At 35.3% G+C, this 21,421-nt stretch overlaps 1 protein-coding gene across 4 annotated transcripts in view; it reads right to left on the reverse strand.

Annotated features, from left to right (window-relative positions):
- Nucleotides 1-21,421, reverse strand: part of P4HA1 (prolyl 4-hydroxylase subunit alpha 1) — a 76,739-nt gene that overhangs the window by 38,728 nt on the left and 16,590 nt on the right. For all 4 annotated transcript variants that reach the window (XM_049109049.1, XM_049109048.1, XM_049109047.1 and 1 more), the window contains 4 exons: nt 20,599-20,750; nt 18,303-18,440; nt 3,325-3,564; nt 535-731 (listed from right to left, as the gene is read on the reverse strand). In XM_049109049.1, coding sequence (XP_048965006.1) covers nt 535-731; nt 3,325-3,564; nt 18,303-18,440; nt 20,599-20,750 — 727 coding nt within the window. The remainder of the gene's footprint in view (nt 1-534; nt 732-3,324; nt 3,565-18,302; nt 18,441-20,598; nt 20,751-21,421) is intronic.

Here is a 21,421-nt window from a genome sequence, read left to right on the forward strand (position 1 = left end):
AGCCAAAATCTGTTGAAACACTTTCTGCATTTTAAGTATTTCCTAAATAGACTAATACATTTCACTAAGCAATCCTGTCAAGGTCAACTAGGAGCAAAACCATAAGAGATTATTGTATAGATGTGTTCTTTGTTTTATAGGATGGTTTAAGACAGTATATTGTTTCTGCTTAAGACTGTGGAAATCTCTTTTGCATTAAAATATTTTTAAAAACCACCTTATCACTCCCCTTAATTATCTGATCCTCCATCTTATAAAAATAAGCTTCTTTTGGCCTATGCAAAGAGTTATATTACAAAAAATTTACAAAATGGCATAATGATTCAAAGTTTTATTGTAAGATTATTTTATGAATAGTTGGAGCATATTAAGTGCGACATCCACAATAAGGTGATTTAGCAGACTAATATTTTAAGCAGTTAATTCTAATTTTTATCACACATGCTTAAATATAAAAGAACTCTGATTCTCTCTAGAACTATGTACAAACACACACACATTCATACACACACACAATTGGCTTTTCCACTTTACCATTTTGATACCCTCCCCACGGCACAGCATTTCGTACTTCTGTCTCTCTGGCAGGTAATCCACAGCAGCCCCTTTTTTCTTCAGTGTGGTTTTCTGATCAGATTGGTCATCTGAAGCAGATTTGTTAGCATCTTTTTCTTTAGCCATTATATATTCAAAATATTTTAAGTTACCATTAGCTCTCTGGTGTTCAGGATCTATTAAGGAAGAAAACATGTCCATGGTTAAGTTTAGTCATTCAAGCATCAGAATATAGTAATATAAAAATAGAGGACCACATAATTTACCTTCCAAACTGAGACACTTATGAGAGTGAAAGGAGGCACTAATAAAAACTTTAGCTAGAGGTGCCTGAGTGGCTCAGTCAATTAAGCAACCAACTCCTGGTTGCAGTTTGGGCTTGATTTGGGCCATGGGATGAGCCCTACCACTGACACCACATTTCAGCACAGAGTCTGCTTGAGTTTCTTTCCTTCCTACCCCCCAAAGCCCATCACTTGTGCATGCTCGCCCTCTCACTCTAAAATAAATAAATAAAATCTTTTAAAAAATTATCATACCGACACAGTATGTAAAAACCAGAACTGCCCCAAGTGAATCACATACAGTCACCATATACAAAAAGAGTTCTGGAGAAGGAAGCAGCCATTTATTTCAAAGTAGCAAATATTCTACTTTGGAACTTACTAATCAGCCAAATAAATTATGATCAATTTCATGCCAAATAAATTCTAAAATATTACTCATTCTACTTATTTTAAGCAATGGAAAAGATTTTTCTGAGACTGAAATGTAATCATCATGGGAAAGACAGTGTACAGTTCAAAAGCAACATTCACCACAGATACACTATAAATGCAGAACATAGCCTACTTCCGAGGGCTGAGTGAATTTCAGTCCCAAAATTCTAAGTGAGATGGAAAAAGAGAAACTTAAGGATATAATTTTCAAATAACCAGAATCCACTAACTGCCTCTGAATAGCTAGTCATCATTTAAAACTATCTTTTAGCAGGGGAAAAGAGGACTACTCCACCCATCCAGGAGAAAAAAAAAAAAAAACCCAAACCACCACCACCACCACCCACCCACCCACCCAAATAAAAAAGGCAGAACAATACATAGAAACTTCACTTGTGAGATTAACTGTTTAGGAAATCTAGCATTAGATTTGTAAAACATTGTGTTTGAGAAACTCCTCACAATATAATATATGTTGAGATATACAGTATGATCTTAATTTTGTTAAAGAAAGAAAGAAGTGTATATGCACAGGGAAGGCAGTATATACTACACTACAAGGAAACAAAATTTGTCAGTATCTTTCAATGACTGGCTTATGGATGACTCTTCCATATCTTTTTCTATTTTTAAAAATTTCCTATAATGACTTTAAGTCAGGAGGGGCAAGAAAATCTCTAAAAAATACTGAAAAAAGGATACTTAAACTAATATCTTAATTTATTAATTCACCTGACCAAGAAATAACCTGTCAGAAGTTCATTTTCAGATGACCAATCCTTTTAAATGGTTTGACTCTTCTGACATACACATATTAACCTGTTCAGAAAATAATTAATTTTTAAAAAGTTTTAAAGCTTCATTATATACCAAAGGCCACCTGAACTTATTAGCATACAACTCTACCTCCAGAGATTCTGACTTAGTAGGTTTTGGGTGGAGATCAGGGAATTTTTCATTTCTAATATGTATCCAAGTAATTCTGATGCACACAGTCCCTGGTTCATACTTAGAGAAATGAGTTCAAAATATTAGTGATAAAATCCTCACAGGATATCACATTATCTAACATTTGAATATGACAACCAAATATATTTTCAGTCTATTTCAAATCACTATTTTTAAATATGAAATGCAATAAAACAAAAAAATTCTTCAAAGGAAACTGGTTAATATTTAATATGACAACATGGTAAGTAAACATTTTTGACTAAATTAGCTAGGTTAGGTCCAATTTTGAAGTTCCTGAAGAGTACACAGCAGAAAAACATAGCCACTGTCATAGCACCATTAGCTGAGAAAAATGAAAGAAGATATAGAAGATAAAATTCTATAAATTCATTTCATAAATTCATATAAATTTATAGAAGATAAAATTCGTCTAAAAGACTCTTGACTTATAACAAAAACTACCAAACGGATAATACCTAGCCATAAAAAAGAATGAAGTCTTACCATTTGTAATGACACATATGGAGCTATCAGAGAGTATGATACTAAGTGAAGTAAGTTGGTTGGAGAAAGACAAGTGCCATATGATTTTACTCATTTAAGAATTTAAGAAAGAAAACAAATGAACATAGAGGAGAAAAAAAAGAGGCAAACCAAGAAACAGACTCTTAACTATAGAGAACAAACTGATGGTTACTGAAGGCAAAGTGGGTAGAGGATGAGTTAGACAGGTGATGGGAACTGAGGAGGGCTCTTGTGGTGAGCACCAGGTGTTGTGTGTAGGTAATGAACCACTAAAGTGTACACCTGAAGATAATATTGCACTGTGTGTTGACTAACTAGAATTTAAATAAAGACTTGAAAAAGAAAAAAAAGTACCAAAGCTATATGATGAATTACTTATCAGAATTACACCTATATCAGAATTATATATATATATTTATCATTGTAGAAGACAAAACAGACATATATCAGAATTACATATATCAGAATTATATATATATATATTTATTTATTTATCATTGTAGAAGACAAAACACGTAGACATATATCAGAATTATATATGCACAAAATCTTGAATCAGACCAAATTAACATACCAAGTTCAAGAAGCTTCTTTGTGAGCAAAAGTGCCTTATCCAGGTCTCCCTGCTGGTATACCGCATAACTCAAATAATCTAGAACAGAGACTTTATCAATGGTAGAGACCTCGCCATCATCCAGCTGCCTTAGTGCTTGTTCCATCCACAGTTCTGTATGGTAATAATCTGCTTCTGTATAGGCCACTTTGCCCAACTCAAAACAGTCTTCAACTGTTAGAAAAGATTTATGTTTTACTCCTATGGAAAGAAAAGAAAGAGAACTTCAGAAATATTTAGGAGTATACAGCTTTCAAAGTGCTATCTCACTTTCATTTGAACTTTAAAACAACCTTCTGAGGTAGGAAATCAAGAATTATCCTAAGTTTATGAACAAAGGACAATCTAAAGGGGAATGAAACATGGTAAAAATTACATTAGGGCCGTGTACCCAGAAAACTCAAGACTTTAATTATCAGCCATCACGCCAAAATGAAACATCAATTAAGTTGAAGCACGCAGTTTTTTACCACAGCAGGAATCCCCATAGGACATATATCTTACTCCTAACCAACAATTTGGGCAAAAATGAATGGACAGGAAGAGAAGCAGACCTATAAATTGATTGGTTCCTTCCCTTTTCCCTTCAACACCATTAATGATGTATGATTTACATACCATAAAGTTCACCCATTTAAAGAATACAATAGTCTTTAGTATATTCGGAGTTGTGCAACCAACACTGCAATCTCATTTTAAAACATTTTCATTGGGCAGCCCAGGTAGCTCAGCGGTTTAGCACCGCCTTTGGCCCAGGGCGTGATCCTGGAGACCCAGGATCCAGTCCCTCATCCGGCTCCCTGCACGGGCCCTGCTTCTCCCTCTGCCTGTGTCTCTGCCTCTTTCTGTGTGTCTCTCATGATTAAATAAATTTTAAAAATCTTAAAAAAAATAAAACATTTTCATTACCCCAAAAAGAAACCCTGTACCCATCAGCAGTCACTACTCATTATCTCCCCCTCCTTGCCCCAGCCCTAAACAACCACTCATCTACTTTCTGGATCTATAGATTTGCCTATTTCTGGTTATTTCATATAAATGCAATCATGCAACATAGGGTCTTCTGTGACTGCATCTTTCAACTCAGCACAACGTTTTCCAGATTCATTCATGTTGTAGAATCTTTTTTATTGCCAAAGAGTAGTCCCCTGTATGGAAAGACTATATTTTGTTTATCAGTTGATGGACATTTGAGTTATTTCTAGTTTTTTTTTACCTTAATGAATAATGCTGCTATGTACATTCATGTGCAAGTTTCTCCATGAACATTTGTTTCCATTATTCTTATATCTAGCAGTGGACTTGCTAGGTCCCATGGCAACTCCATGCTTTAACATTTTCAGGAACTGCCAAACTGTTCTCCAAATACCTACATCATTTTACAATCCCACCAGCAATATATGAAGTTTCCAACTTCTCCACATCCTAATGCTTGTTGTCCATTTGTTTTGATTATAGCCATTCTATTGGGTATAAAGTAGTGTTTCATTACGCTTCTGATTTGTATTTCCCTAATGATGATGCTGAGCATCTTTTCACATACTTATTATCCATTTGTGTATCATCTTTGGGAAAATGTTCACTCAAATCCTTTGCCCATTTAAAAATCTGATTCTTGGGGATCCTTGGGTGGCGCAACGGTTTAGTGCCTGCCTTTGGCCCAGGGCGCGACCCTGGAGACCCAAGATCGAATCGCACATCAGGCTCCCAGGTGCATGGAGCCTGCTTCTCCCTCTGCCGGTGTCTCTGCCTCTCTCTCTCTCTCTGTGACTATCATAAATAAATAAATAAAAATTAAAAAAAAAAGGAAAGTTCTCCTTTCCTTTAAAATAAAATAAAATAAATAAAATAAAATAAAATAAAATAAAATAAAATAAAATAAAATAAAAATCTGATTCTTTTTATTACTTTTAGAGTTCTTTATATATTCTGGCTACAAGTCCCTGGTCAGAAATATGATGTTCACACATGCTCTCTCACTGTATGGGTTGTCTTTTCACTTTCTTAATAGTGTACTTTAAAGTACAGAAGTTTTAATTTTGGTGACGTCTAACATCAATCTTTAATTAGTTGTGCTTTTAGTGCTGGTAGGTCAACTAGTTTGTGACGTAAAACTTCTGTCTTAAGAAAAGGAGACAGGGGGGATCCCTGGATGGCTCAGAGGTTTGGCGTCTGCCTTTGGCCCAGGGTGCGATCCTGGAGTCCGGGGATCGAGTGCCGCATCAGGTTCCCGGCATGGAGCCTGCTTCTCCCTCTGCCTGTGTCTCTGCCTCTCTCTCCCTCTCTCTCTCTCTCTAATGAATGAATAAATCTTTAAAAAAAAAAAAAAAAAAAAGAAAAGAAAAAAGAAAAGAAAAGGAGACAGGACACCCTGACTGGCTTAATCAGTAGAGCATGCAACTACTGATCTCAGGGTTGGGAATTCAAACCCCATGTTGGGTATGGAGCCTACTTAAAAGAATAAAAAATAAACTAGTTAAAAAAAAAAGGAGATATTTGATAGCTCACATGAAACTAAAAACTTTAAAAAGTGGAAAAACAGCCTCTTTAATCATTAAAGAAATATGACATTAAAACAACCCTCAAGAAAAATACCTTTAAGACAACAGCCTACATTTATTGAGGCCTTACTATGTGCTAGGCATTTGTCACTCATTTAATTCTCAAAGCAATGCAGATGAGGAACTAAGGTAGGGAGAGGTTAACTATTGTGATCAAAGTCACACAGCAAAGCCGGAATTGGAATTTGTACACTATGACTCCAGAAATTTGTGTCATATCATACCATAAAATGGCAAAATTTAATAGGAGAGGGAAAAGAAAACTGGTAACTTTACTCTTAAGACATTACACAATATGAAACAAGAGTAGTAATTTTATGCCTATGAATTTATACTATTTTTTTATTATTTTGAGTTTAGTACTAGGGTTTGAAGAAGAAACACCTTGTATGAACAATTTTTATAGCTGAGCCAAATATTGTAGCTAAAAACTGTAATAAAACTAAAAGCAAGGAAATGTAAAGGCTGATATGTCAACATAACGGAATAGCATTCTCCATTAAGAAAGATAATTTTTTAAATATTTTTTTAAAGATCTTATTTATTTATTCATGAGAGACACAGAGAGAAAAAGGCAGAGGCACAGGCAGAGGGACAAGCAGGCTCCATGCAGGGAGCCCGACACGGGACTCAATCCCAGAACTCCAGGATCATGCCCTGGGCCGAAGGTAGGCGCTAAACTGCTGAGCCACCCTGGGATCCCCTCTTTTTATTTTTTTTAATATTTTATTTATTTATTCATGAGAGACACAGAGAGAGAGAGAGAGAGAGGCAGAGACACAGGCAGAGGGAGAAGCAGGCTCCCCCAGGGAGCCCGACGTGGGATTCAATCCCAGGACTCCAGGATCCTGCCCTGGGCTGAAGGCAGGTGGTCAACTGCTGAGCCACCCAGGGACCGCGGTACCAAGAGTCTCAACACAAAAGAGATAGAAGTATATAAACCCTATAATATTTGAATTGGAACTAACAACATCAACTCATGTATTTCCTACCTCTGTCTGTTGAAAAGACCTAGAATCAATGACAAACTTCTAGCAATAGACATCCCTAGAACCTAGCTACACTCTACTCCCTAAATGTCATTCCCCATTAAAAAGGATCAAGGTTCACTATGCAAGATCTGATTCTCCCTGCTTTGGGTAGAAATTTATAAGATAAGCTTGGAAAAACTGTGCCAAAAAATTAAATTTCCTTGCTAGCAAAGAATAATAGGATCATCACAAAAAAAACAAATTAGCCAATCTAAAGAGAGTCCCACTGGCCTCAAACAGGATAACTGGGCATCAAATGAATAATTAATATAATAGAAATATAAAAATAGGGATCCCTGGGTGGCGCAGCGGTTTGGCGCCTGCCTTTGGCCCAGGGCGCAATCCTGGAGATCTGGGATCGAGTCCCACGTCGGGCTCCCGGTGCATGGAGCCTGCTTCTCCCCCTCTGCCTGTGTCTCTGTCTCTCTCTCTCTCACTGTGTGCCTATCATAAATAAATAAAAATTTTAAAAAAAGAAATATAAAAATATATAAAAATCCATGAGTTTATAGTGATATTTCAGATCAAAATCACTGGTCACTACTAGGAGTTATTACATCATCAACTCATTACTCTGAAAACTGATATAAGAAAAACAACTCATTACTCTGAAAATCAATATAAGAAAAATAAATTTATCTTGCCCTTCATATATAAACTCTATTTCAGGGTAACCAAATGGTTCCTGAAAGAAAGTTTCTACTAATAGAATTACAGCTAATAAAGCAGAAGGAATAAGATAATAAAATCACTATTTTTCAACCCCTAATGAAATAGTTCTAGGCAATGATCATCAAAGACTGCCACAACAATTAGATGACACTCGTGGAGGGACCCTTGGGTGGCTCAGCAGTGGAGCGGCACACCCTTCCGGCTTAGAGCGTGATCCCGAGGTCCAGGATCCAGTCCCACATTGGGATCCCTGTGAGGAGCCTGCTTTTCCCTCGGCCTACGTCTCTCTCTCTGTGTGTGTCTATCATGAATAAATACAATCTTTAAAAAAAAAGAAGAAATTCATGGAAAACTTCATAGGGACTTAGCAGTCTCCCACCACCGAAGCTACCATCAATCACTATCACAAAAAGAGTGATGAGATGTTAGGTGGCTGGTTTGTAATTCAATAAAAGTTCAGAGCGCCACCTATGGAGTTAATTACAAAACCTGAATCTAATTGAGACTCAAGCTCTAATAGTTTATAGGAAACACATAAGTTAGAGGAACAAATTAATACAAAAGAAAAAAATCAGGCAATTCTAAAATGTACATTCTACAATACATATAACCAGGTTTTTCCAACTTAATCAATGGACTGGGGGGAAAAGGAAAGGAAGAGAGAAGAATAAAACAGATTTAAGAGATATAACCAAAATGCACAACTGTTAAAAGGTATCTTTGAGATCACCAGAGAAACTGAGGATTGACTGGGTATTAAATTGTATTAAGGAAATACTGTCACTTTGTTAGGTTGGATAATAGTAAGTAATTATATTATTTTAAAAAAATACCTTATTGGGCAGCCTGGGTGGCTCAGCGGTTTAGCACTGACTTCAGCCCAGAGTGTGATCCTGGAGACCCAGGATCGAGTCCCACATCAGGCTCCCTGCATGGAGCCTGCTTCTCTCTCTGCCTGTGTCTCTGCCTCTCTTTCTCTCTGTGTCTCTCATGAATAAATAAATAAAATCTTTAAAAAATAAAAATTAAAATTAAAAAATACCTTATTGATCAGTTAGATACGCATATTTAATTATTTGTGTATAAAATGACATTATGTACAGAATTTGCTTTTAAAATGGTTCAGTAAAAATAATTAATTAATTAAAAAATGTTTCAGTAAAAACAACTAAAAGCAGGGGATAGAGGGAACATAGAAACAAGAATGGCAAAGTGTTAAAAACTTTTGAAGCTGTGTAATGAATACATGGAAACTCATTATGTCACTACTTTTATTTTTTTATATTTTCCATAATAATAAATCTTATAAGCAACATTAAGAAGGAGAAAGTCATGTCCCATGGAGTTCTTTCTATGCCTTATAAAGGAAATCACAAAATACCCTTTCTGACACTAACAAAAAAGAAAATGACAAATATGTGAAAAAAATAATAAAATTTAGATAATAAAAAATAAATAATACTTACCTGACACTTCCCTTTGAACATATAGTTCTAAGAATCAGGAAGGTCAAGATGGTGGTGGAGGAGGAGGAGGACCCTAGGCTCATCTCGTCCCATGAATACAACTAGATAACTATCAAAGCATCCTAAATACCCCAGAAATCAATCTGAAGACTGGCAGAACAAACTCCACAACTAAAGGTAGACAAGAAGCCACATCAAAGAAGGTAGGAAGCACAGAAAGGTAAGTTGAGAAAGAAAGGGATCATGGCCACCGTGGTAGGGTGGAAGCTGTGCTATCAGAGAAGGGCAAGAGACAAACTAGCACACAGGAAAAAGGAATCCCCATAACAACTGAATTGGAAAGCAAGAGGGCCTGCATTTTGTGAGTTATTGCAACCTTCTGAGTTTAAAGCCTAGTGTGCTGGACTCTGGGAGAGCTCAGAGAACATTGGGGCTGTTTTTGGAGAACAGGCAAGGCAAAAGCCTCTGTACATACAGCACTGAAACAGCAATCTGAAGAACACCTGGGGAACACTGTCAGGAGGTTAGTTGCTCATCTTGGAGCATGTCCCAGAGAAGCAGCATTCTTGAAGAGACCCCATCTGGGATCAAAGGAACTGGCATATGCCATTTCCCTCCCATGCCCCTCAGCATAAACACAGAGCCACCTACAGGAACCAGCTCACTGCTGGTATTTGAACCTAACTTGCTTACATCTTAGCACTCCGGAAGAACTGTCCTTCCCAGTCACACTTGCTCCAGTTACAGAAGATCAGCCCAAATCCCTGAAAACATCACATCTCCCAACCTTGGAGTTTGCGAGACCTCAGTTCTGGTGATGGCCAGGACAGGTCTCATTTTACAAGCAGACCAGAGCATACCTAGTTGAAACTCACCACATTCAGGCCAAGGACTATACACTGCTGACAACAGGCAGAGAGCCTCTGCAGGTGACTGGCGTAGAGAATAAAGTAGCCAGAACACAATAGCAGAGCACATGCAGTCCACAATGCAGACACTCCTGGGAGCACCAGGACCTGGGGAACAGAAGATACTACTACAGGGGACTATAGAATCTCTCCTTCATAGAGCCATTACCATAAAAATAGGAGATGGAGCTGACTTCCCAACACAGAAATAAGCACAGGGACTTAGACAAAATGCAAAGACAGAGAATTTGTCCCTAATGAAAGAACAAGACAAAGTCATGGCTAGAAATCTAAGTGAAATAAATATGAGTAATATGCCTGATGTAGAATTTAATGCAATGATCATAAGGATGCTCACTGGACTTGAGAAGAGAGTGGAAGACATCAGTGAGACTATTAACACAGAAATAAGGAATAATAGCAGTGATAAAGGGCTCAATAAATGAAATGAGAAACTCAGTTAATGCAATGAACAGTGGGCTAGAAGAGAGGAAGAAATTAATGACCTAGAAAACAGAGTAATGGAATGTCATCAAGCTGAACAAAAGAGAGAAAGAAAAATTATGCAAAACAAGAAGAGACTTAGGGAACTCAGTGACTCCATCAAATAAAAGAACATCTGTATTATATGAGTACCAGAAGTAGAGAGAGAAAAGGGAGCAGAGGGTTTTTGAAGAAATCGTAACTGAAAATTTCCCTAATCTGGGGAATGAAAGAGATATCTAGATTTAGGCAAATGAAAGAGATATCCAGATTTAGGCAAATGCCTAACAAAATCAACAAAAGCAGATCCATACTAAGACATATTGTAATTAAAATGACAAAATATAGTAATAAAGAAAAAATATTAAAACCAGCAAGACAGAAGAGAGTTACATACAAAGAAAATCCCATAAGGCTATGAGCAGATTTTTCAGCAGGTATTTTCCAAACCAGAAAGGAGTGGCATGATATATTCAAAGTGCTGAATGGGAAAAACCTGCAGCCAAGAAGACATCCAGCAAGGCTATCATTCAGAATAGAAGGAGAGATAGAGTTTCCCAGACAAACAAAAAATTAAGGGGTTCATGACCACTGACCCAGCCCTTCCAGAAATATTAAAGGGACTGTGAGTGGAAAAGGGAAACTAAAAGTGACAGTATAAAGGTAGGAAACACAAAAGCAGTAAAAATTAGTATTTCTGTAAAAAAAAAAAATCAGTCAAGGAACTTACAAAATAAAAGGTATATGATACCATATACCCAAAACACAGGGAAGAGAATAAGGAAGAAGTTCGAACTTAAATGACCATCATCTTAATAAAGACTGCTACACGCAGCAGAGGTTATATACAAACCTAATGGTAACCACAAACCAAAAACCACTAGTAAATATGCAAAGAATAAAGACAAAGAAATCCAAATATATCACTAAAAAAAACAAAACCCAGCAAACCATGAAAGAAAGGTAAGAAAGGATCAGAGAAAAATCTTCAGAAACAATGACAAAACAAGAAATAAAATGGCAATAAGTACATATCTATAGATAATTGCTTTGGATGTAAATGGACCAAATGCTCCAATCAAAAACATAAGGTGACAGAATGTATAAAAAAACAAGACCCATCTATATGCTGCCTACAAGAGACTCATTTTAGATCTAAAGACACCCACAGATTGAAAGGGAGGGGATGGAGAAACAGTTACCATGCAAATGGATGTCAAAAGAAAGCCAGAATAGCAATACTTATATCAGACAAACTAGACTTTAAAACAAAGATGGTTACAAGAGACAAAGAAGGGCACTATATAATAATCAGGGAGATAATCCAACAATAAGATCTAACAATTGTAAATATTTATGCATCCAATATGGGAGCACCCAAATACATAAAACAGTTAATAACAAATATAAGGAAACTAATTGATAATAATACAGTAATAGTAGGGGACTTTAACACCCCACAAACATTGATGGACAGATCATCTAAAAAGACAATCAAGAAAGAACACTGGCCTTGAATGCACACTGCACCAGATGGATTTAATAGATATATTCACAACATTCCATTCTAAAGCAGCAGACTACATATTCAAGTGCACATGAACATTCTCCAGAATAGATCACATATTAGGCTACAAAACAAGCCTCAAGAAATTAAAAAAGATCGAAATCATAGCATACATCTTTTCTGACCACAACGCTGTTTTTTGGCTTTTTTTTTTTTTTAAAGACTTATTTATTTGAGAGAGAAAGAGCACAAACTGGGAGAAGGGCAGAGGGAGAAGCAGGCTTCCACTGAGCAGAGAGCCCAATGCAGTGCTTGATCCCAGGACCTTGGGATCATGACCACAGCCAAAGGCAGACAACCAACTGCTAACCACAACACTGTAAGACTAGAAGTCAACCACACACACACACACACACACACAATCTGAAAAGTCCACAAATATATGGAGGTTAAATAACATGCTACTAAACCAGGAAATTGGTCAACCAGGAAATAAAAGAGGAAATTAAAAAGTACATGCAGGGGTGCCTGGGTGGTGGTGTCAGTTAAGTGGCTGACTCTTGGTTTCCACTCAGATTGTGATCTTAGTGTCATGGGATTGAGCCCCATCGGACTCCACACTAAACCCAGAGTCTGCTTGAGATTCTCTCTCCCTTTCCCTCTGCCCCTCAGCCTCAGGCTCGCTCTCTCACAAATAAATAAATAAATCTTAAAATTAAAATATCAACAAAGCATTTCAAAAGATAGGCCCAAAAAGGAAGAATTAGACAAAATTAATCAAGGAGTAACATGGCATCAACATACATCCACTGAAATAAAATTTCTCTTTTTTGTTTTGAAACAATTGAAAAAACAAATATCCTTCCCCCTCAACTCTCACTCCCATTGTTTCACATCTAAACTGCTACAGTTTTAAGCCTGACAAAACTAAGGATTATGAAGTATATGAAGAAATGGGAATTTGCTGGTGATAATATAAATAGGTACATCTGCTCTGGAGAACAATCTGGCCACATTTGGTAAAGCTGACAAAGCATATACCCTAACTTCTTATATCCCAAGGAAACATTTGCATGTGTATACATGAGCAAAAGAATACATAAACAAGGATGTCTACTGAAACTTTGACATAAAAAAAAAGAAACTTTGATATAGCAAAAAACTGGATAACCAAAATGCCCATTCCATGCATAAGAGAATGAATAAATCAATTCTTCATATAATACAGCAGTTTGATGAATTTACTCAAAAAATTGAGTGAAAAATGTTAAAGATATACAGAATATATTGTTTAAAAGATATGGTTATGATCTTATCAGAACTGTTATAATGTATACTATTAGTAGAAATAGAAAATAATGGAATTATGTACCAGCTTAATGGAAATTTTATTTATTATTATTTAATTCAATAATCGTTAGCAATCCCACTTGATATTCACCCCCAAATAAAGAGAGATGAGCCAGAAACATCTTAACAAGTTACTCACTCCATTCTATATTCTTACTGAGGAAATCAATTTCAATATGAAGACAGGGGTAACATATTTTATTTCTTCAGCTATTTCTTCAGCTGACTAGGAGACAGTAATGATAGCAAGCCACATACTCGTAGAAAAAGTGAGAAAGCAAAAAGTAAACAATTGTGTGAAGTCAGGTATCAGTACCACAAAGTAAGATTAGCAAATTTTTAAATTTGTGGAGATGAAACAACACACTCTTAACCAATGGAACAAAAAAGAAATCATAGAAAACATTAGAAAACACTTAAAAACAAGTGAAAACAAACAAAATACCAAAACTTAGAGGACACAGTGAAAGCAATGTAAAGGGATGTAATGTAAATGCTTACATTAAAAAGCTAGAAGGATCTCAAATCAACAACATAACTTTACAACTTAAGAAACTAGAAAAACAAGAACAAACTAAACCCAAAGCTAGCAGAAGGAAATATCACAGGTAAATTAAGTAGAATACTTAAAAAAAAAAAAAAAAAAGACAGAAAAAATTAATGAAACCAAAAGTTGGTCCTTAGAAAAAATCAACAAAATTGATCATCCTTTAGCTACATGGACTAAGAAAAAAGAGGAGATCCAAATTATTAAAATAAAAAATGAAAGGATTGGACTACTAATTCTACAGAAATTTAAAGGATTATAACAGAGTACTATGAAAAATATACACCAACAAATTAAATAACCTAGATGAAATGGGCAAATTCCTAGAAACAAAAAGCCTACCAAGACTAAGAAACAGAAAACCTGAATAGGCCTGTAACTAAATGGTAAGGAGACTAATTTGATAATCAAAAGTTTCCTGACAAAGAAAAGCCCTGGATCTGAAGGCTTCACTGGAGAATTCTATCCAACATTTAAAGAACTAACACCAATCCTCAAATTTTTCCAAAAAACTGAACAGGAATGCTTCCTATTTCATTCTATGAGGCCAGCATTACCCTTACACCAAATCCAAAGATTCTACAAGAAAAGTACAGAAAAGTATCCCTTATAAATATTGATGAAAAACCCTAAAGGATTGGCAAAAAGAATTCAGCAGCTATTAAAAAGATTATAAACCCTAACCAAGTGGAATTTATTCCTGGATAGCAAGGATGTCTCAACATATGAAAATTGATCAATGTAATATACACCACATTAACAGAATGAAGGGAAAAACCATGATCATCTCAACTGATGCAGAAAAAATACTTGACAAAATTCAACACTTTTTCACAATAAAAGACACTCAACAAACTAAGAGTAAAAAGCAGCTAGGTAAGTTGAAAAATCTACAGCAAATATATGCAATGGTGAAAGACTTTAAGATCAAGAACAAAAACAAGGATGCCCACTTTCACTACTTCAGTATGGAAGCTCTAGCCAGAGCAATGAGACAAGAAAAAAGTGATATTAGGCAACCAAATTGAAAGAGAAAAAGTAAAATGATCTCTCTTTATAGATATTGTCTTCTATGCCGAAAACCCTGAAGACTACATGTACAAACTGTTAACATTTATTTGCTAATAAAAAATTCAGCAAGTAGCAAAGACAAAGCCAACACACAAAACTCAGTTGCATCTCTACATACTAACAATAAATAATCTGAAAACTAAAACAATTCTTTTTTTAAGAAAAGATTTTATTTATTTATTTTGAGAGAGAGAGAGTATGAGTGGAAAAGGAGGGGCAGAGAGAAAAGCAAACTCTGCACTGGGCTGAGACGCCGATGTAGGGCTCCATCCCAGGACTCTGGGATCATGACCTGAGCCAAAGGCAGATATTTTAACTGACTGACCCACCCAGTGCCCCTACTAAAACAATTCTAAGAATAAAATTCTTAGGAATTAACTTAAGCAAGGAGGTGAAAGACTTATACAATGAAAACCACAAGACATCGTTGAAATAAAAGAAAACATAAATAAATGGAAATACATCCCATGTTCATGGATTGGAAAACTTAATACTATTAAGATGGCAATAGTACCCAAACCAATCTACAGAATCAATGCAATCTCTATCAAAATCCCAATGACATTTCTTGCAGAAATAGAAAAATGCATCCTAAAATTTGTATGTATTCTCAAAGGATAGTCAAAATCCTGAAAAAGAATAGTCAAAACACAATCTTGAAAAAGAACAAAACCAGAGAACTCAAACTTCTAGATTTCAAAACTTACTCCAAAGCTACAGTCATCAGGGGCACCTGAGTGCTCAGCCAGTTAAGAGTCTGCCTTGCTCTGCCTTCAGTTCAGGTCATGCTCTCAGGGTCCTGGTATCAAACCCCCACTCGGCTTCCAGCTCAGCAGCGAGTCTGCTTCTCCTTCTCCCTCTACCCTTCTCCCCTGCTCATGAACCCATGAATGCATGCTCTAATAAATAAATAAAATCTTAAAAAAAAAACAAAAGCTACAGTCATCAGAACAGTATGGTATTAATATGGCATAAAGATCAATGGAGGGGGATCCCTGGGTGACTCAGCAGTTTAGCACCTGCCAGGCATGATCCTGGAGTCCCAGGACTGAGTCCCACGTCAGGCTCCCTGCATGAAGCCTGCTTCTCCCTCTGCCTGGGTCTCTGCCTCTCTCCCCCTCTCTCTGTATCTCTCATGAATAAATAAATAAAATCTTAAAAAAAAAGCTGAAGTTAAAAAAAAAAAAAGATCAATGGAATAGAGAACCCAGATATAAACCCTTACATATATGGTCATATACTTTTGGACAAGGGTGCCAAGACCAATCAATGGGAAAAGAACAGTCTTTTCAACAAATGGTGCTGGAAAAACTGGATATCTACATGCAAAAAATAAAAATAAAAAAAATGAAGTTGTACCCTTACCCTAACATCACATGCAAAAATCACCTCAAAATGGATAAAGAACCTAAATATAAGATGTAACACAAAATGGATAAAGAACCTAAATATAAGACGTAACACAATAAAACTCTTAGAAGAAAACACAAGAGAAAAGCTTCATTCTACCGGATGAGGTAAAATTTCTTGTATATGAGGCAATAGGCAACAAATGAAAAAATAAACTGGACCTCATGAAAATTTTAAAATTTTGTACATCAAAAGACATTATCAACAGAATAAAAAATCCACAGAATGGGAGGAAAAAATTGCAAATCGTATTATCTCATAAGAGACTAATATCCAGCATATGTAGACAACTCCTAAAAAAAAAAACCAATTTAAAAATGGGCAAAAGACTTCAATAAACATTTCTCCAAGAAAGAAATACAGAAGGCTGCTAAGTATATGAAAAGATGCTCAACATCACTGATAATCAGGGAAATGCAAAACTATAATGAGATACCACCTCCTACCCATTAGGATGAGTGCTATCAAAAAAGGAGACAATAACAAGTGTTGAAGAAGAGGTGGAGAAATTGGACCCCTTGGGCACTGTTGGTGGGAATGTAAAATGGTGTATCTACTATGGAAAATAATACGGCAGTTCCTCAAAAAACTAAAATACAATTACCATATGATCCAGCAATTACACTTCTTGGGCTCAAAAAACTAAAATAGAATTACCATATGATCCAGCAATTATACTTCTTGGGTATATATCCAAAGAATGGGAAGCGGGGTCTTGAAAAGATATTTGCACACCATGTTCATAGCAGCACTATTTGCAAGAGTTAACACATGGAAGCAACCCAAGTGTCCTATTGATGGATGAAAGGATAAGCAAAATGTGCTATATATTTACATACACAATGCATTATTATTCAGGCTTAAAAAGTAAGGAAATTCTGACATTTGTTACAATGTGGATGACCCTTTAGAATATTAATGCTAAGTGACCCATCACAAAACGACAAATACTGTATGGTTCCACTTATTTGAGGTACTTAGAATAGTCAAAACCATAGAAACAAAGTAGAATGATGGGGCTGAAGAAGGTAAGGGACAGGAAGTTACTGTTCAATGCATACAATTTTTAGTTTTACAAGACAAAAAGAGCTATAGGGATGTATACTGGTGATGGGTGCGTAACAGTGTGAGAATGTATGTAGGGCCACTAAATCACACATTTAAAAGTGATTAAGATGGTAAATTTTGTTATATACATTTTGTACAATAAAAGCATTTCTAAAGCAAATTATCATGAAATTAGCTGTAACCTAAATAAAAGACTTTGCCAAAAACAAGTCATAAAGCAGGATGTTCCATATTACAGAACACTTTCAAAATGTATGTATATCCAATGTCTTGGTTTTTAAATTACTGAACACATAAACTTTGATTATCAATTCCTTTATAACTTTACATACAAATATTGGATGTTCTAAAGAAAAACATGAGGAAAAATGATTTTCTCTTTCCAGGCTAAAAATGCCTACTTAAAATTAAGTACCTATAATATTAAGCTTTCATAGTAACAAGCTATAAACTTATCCATAGCTATTAAGTCCTAAGGAAAGAGAGTTGTTTTGTCCTCAAAGACCGTAAAATAAACTAAAGTTAAAAATCTTAAAATACGGGGATCCCTGGGTGATGCAGTGGTTTGGCGCCTGCCTTTGGCCCAGGGTGCGATCCTGGAGACCCGGGATCGAATCCCACGTCGGGCTCCCGGTGCATGGAGTCTGCTTCTCCCTCTGCTTATGTCTCTCTGCCTCTCTCTCTCTCTCTCTGTGACTATCATAAATAAATAAAATTTAAAAAAAAACTAAAATCAAATTAAAAAATAAATAAAATAAAATAAAAAATCTTAAAATACGAAAGTTTTTTTTAGATGAACATTGTCCTGATGGATTGAAGAGAACAACCAGGTGATAAATATTTTATAGAATAGAAGAATTCTTACCTGGGAGATTACCCTTTGAGATGGTGTCTGTATCCAAATTGTAGGTGTCCTGTAGTCGCAACAGAGCTTTCGCTGCCCCAACCTGATCTTCATCATTAGGGAAATACTGTCTCTGAATGGTTAGGTTAGAGATAAAGCCTTGAAATAAGAAAAAAAGAAAGAAAAAAAGAAAGAAAAGAAAAGGAAAAAAAGAAAAAAAAGACTCTAGAACCTCACAGACTTCCAATTTGCAATATAGAGTGTTTATAAGGATTTTTCAAAATTGATTTTATTATAATTTTCTACCACACCATGCAAGTTCCACACACTCAACAAGAAAAAAACTAAATACACTGAATGAGACTTGAAATACCTCTAACTTATTCAATCTTCCCAAGTTCTAATGTTGCTTAAGTAATCTGAAGTCATCACATAAACCATATCTGAATTAGGTAAAAGATCAACATGATAATTGGAAGCAACCCAAGTGTCCTATTGATAATTGATATGATAATTGAGTTTTTAATTACACTAAGCTTGAAAATGAATGGATTTATGATTTGAAAATGACATCCACTGGCAACCAATTATACTTTCAAATAACAGATGGTAAGTAAAATGTATGCACTTAAAGAAAGTTCTATATTCTTCTGCATGTACCACACGTTATGTAAATATGTAAATATATAAAGTTTGGTGGAATTCTTTGAGGGGGAAAGAGAGATATTAATTATATATTTAATATAATCAAGTGAGCTTGTTTATTAAAATATATTTAGATATATTAAGTTATGGAATATAGTGATCAACCAAGATTTGCTCTCCATAAAATCTAATCTTAATTTTAAAAGGTTTTATATAAAATATAGCAAAAACCAAATTAACAAACTAATTACTGCCTAAGGAGAATGGTTGCTAAATACTCCTTAAGGAACCAAAAAAGACAAAAACAAAAAGTAGTTTAAAATTTTAATGTAAGTGTCATCACTGGCAAATAAAAGTTAGGTATTAAACTTCCCTCCCCTCTCAGTTACTTATAATCAACTGTGGATTTTGATCAGCAAAAGGCCAGGCATTTTTATGTTAATGAAAATGTACAAACGAACAACTAGCTAGGAGAGGGCTAAACCTCATATCAAGCATTTTTTTTTAGTTTTAAAACCAACTCTTAGTCACAATGTCCACATGGAATTTTACAAGTTTGACAGATTTTTTATGACCCAAAATAAAATCCAAGAATTGCTTAAATCCTCTCCAATAAAAAAGAGGAAAAATATATGTATTACAGCATTATAAGGATGATTACCACAGATTAAAACATCAAGTCCCAAGGCTTACCTTATAAAAGAATTTAGGTCATAAACATCATTACTTGAGAATTGTTTTAAATTAATAAATGTGTGTGCACACACACACACACATACAAGACTTTAAAAATGTTCTCATGGTGCTATATAGGAGCAAATAATCATTGATATTTCCCTCTCACCATGAAGAAGTTTTCACAAGTGCTTGCCTTAATTTTCCTCAAGGCTTTCTGTACTATGTGCAATAGTTTACTGCTCACACTCATAAACACTCAAGAGTATTTTCATTTACATAGCTAGCTCAGTTCTTTCCCTCTTTCTTGCATTTTTTATTTCTACCTTCAGTCACTGAGTTAAGTATTTGAGCCATTACTATGTCTAAGCATATTCACTCTAATTCTTAAACTCCAGGCTTAGTTTTCTGTATCTGTTACTAAATTATCTAAAACACCTCACTATTCTAATTTTGTTTTAATTAGAAAGACCTTCATTGTTAAAGTTTGCAGTCTTAGTTTTTAAATTTATTGTCTAAGTAAAACAAATCTAAGATTCAAAATACTATCTAAAACACAGATAACACTTTTCCTAATAGTACCAGTCCCAATACATTAACAATTGAGAGAGAGAGATTCACTCATGAATTTTTGAAGTTTGAAGGTAATCCTAAAATGGAAAGGATTACCCCCAGAAATGAAGCTATATGTCAAGTAATTGATTTGCTTTTGTAAATTTCAAAGCAAAAAATGACAGTGCTAGTCTCCAACAAATCACTTTTTTACACTAAAGTTTTATTTTTGTTTCCAGTTTTTCTTCCCTTTTCTTTTTTTAAATTAAGGAATTTAGAATCTAGACTAACTCCAGTCAAACCAAACACACCCCTGCAACAATTCAGTTACAACACTAAACACTTGATGTTCTGGGAAATGAATTTATTAGTATTGGCGTTTCCACACATGGCAGCAATACTGTCTTAACTATTTTTGGCTCCTTAGTCTTACCATCTGACTTACCATCTGACATATCCTTAAGGACCAGATTCTCCAACTCACTCCATTCAGTGTTCAGACGTTTCATTAATTTGAATGCATTTACAGGGTGCCCAACAAATCCTTCTGGATCTTTTGTTGCTGTGCTGGTTAGTCGATCTAACTTCTCTGCCCATCTATACACATAAGACATTTAAATGGAGCACATATACACTCACTAAGGAAGAACACAATTTAATAAAACACTCAGAAAAATAAAAAAGACTAAATTAGAGGTTTTTGAGTGAAAACTAAATTCAAAAATTCTTTTTAAAATAAAATTATAGGTTTTTTAAAAAGCAAGACTGTTATGGGTAAAATCTAGCTTAGTAGAATCAAAATATAACAAGTCTTTTTCTTTTAGTTTTGTTTCTCTCAAATGGTTACAGTAAATAAAGCCCATCTTAGAAAAGGTGTGACTGGATCCCTCAAGTAAGAGTCTAAAAATTCATCTCCCCACAGGTCCTTAAAGATAACTAGTTATTGTAAGGTACAGATTAGCCCAATCAAAATTCAGTTACAGGTTAATTTAAATCAAACTTATACCAAAACTTTACATTCAGTACCTAAGACTATGTTTTAAAACAAAAACAGGGATCCCTGGGTGGCGCAGCGGTTTGGCGCCTGCCTTTGGCCCAGGGCGCGATCCTGGAGACCCGGGATCGGATACCACATCAGGCTCCTGGTGCATGGAGCCTGCTTCTGTCTCTGCCTGTGTCTCTGCCTCTCTCTCTCTCTGTCTGTGACTTAAATAAATAAATAATAAATAAAATATTAAAAAAAAAAAAACAACTCCCTGAATATTCAG

This window comes from Canis lupus, chromosome 4 (assembly GCF_003254725.2).
Source record: "Canis lupus dingo isolate Sandy chromosome 4, ASM325472v2, whole genome shotgun sequence".
In the NCBI taxonomy this organism is placed as follows: domain Eukaryota; kingdom Metazoa; phylum Chordata; class Mammalia; order Carnivora; family Canidae; genus Canis; species Canis lupus.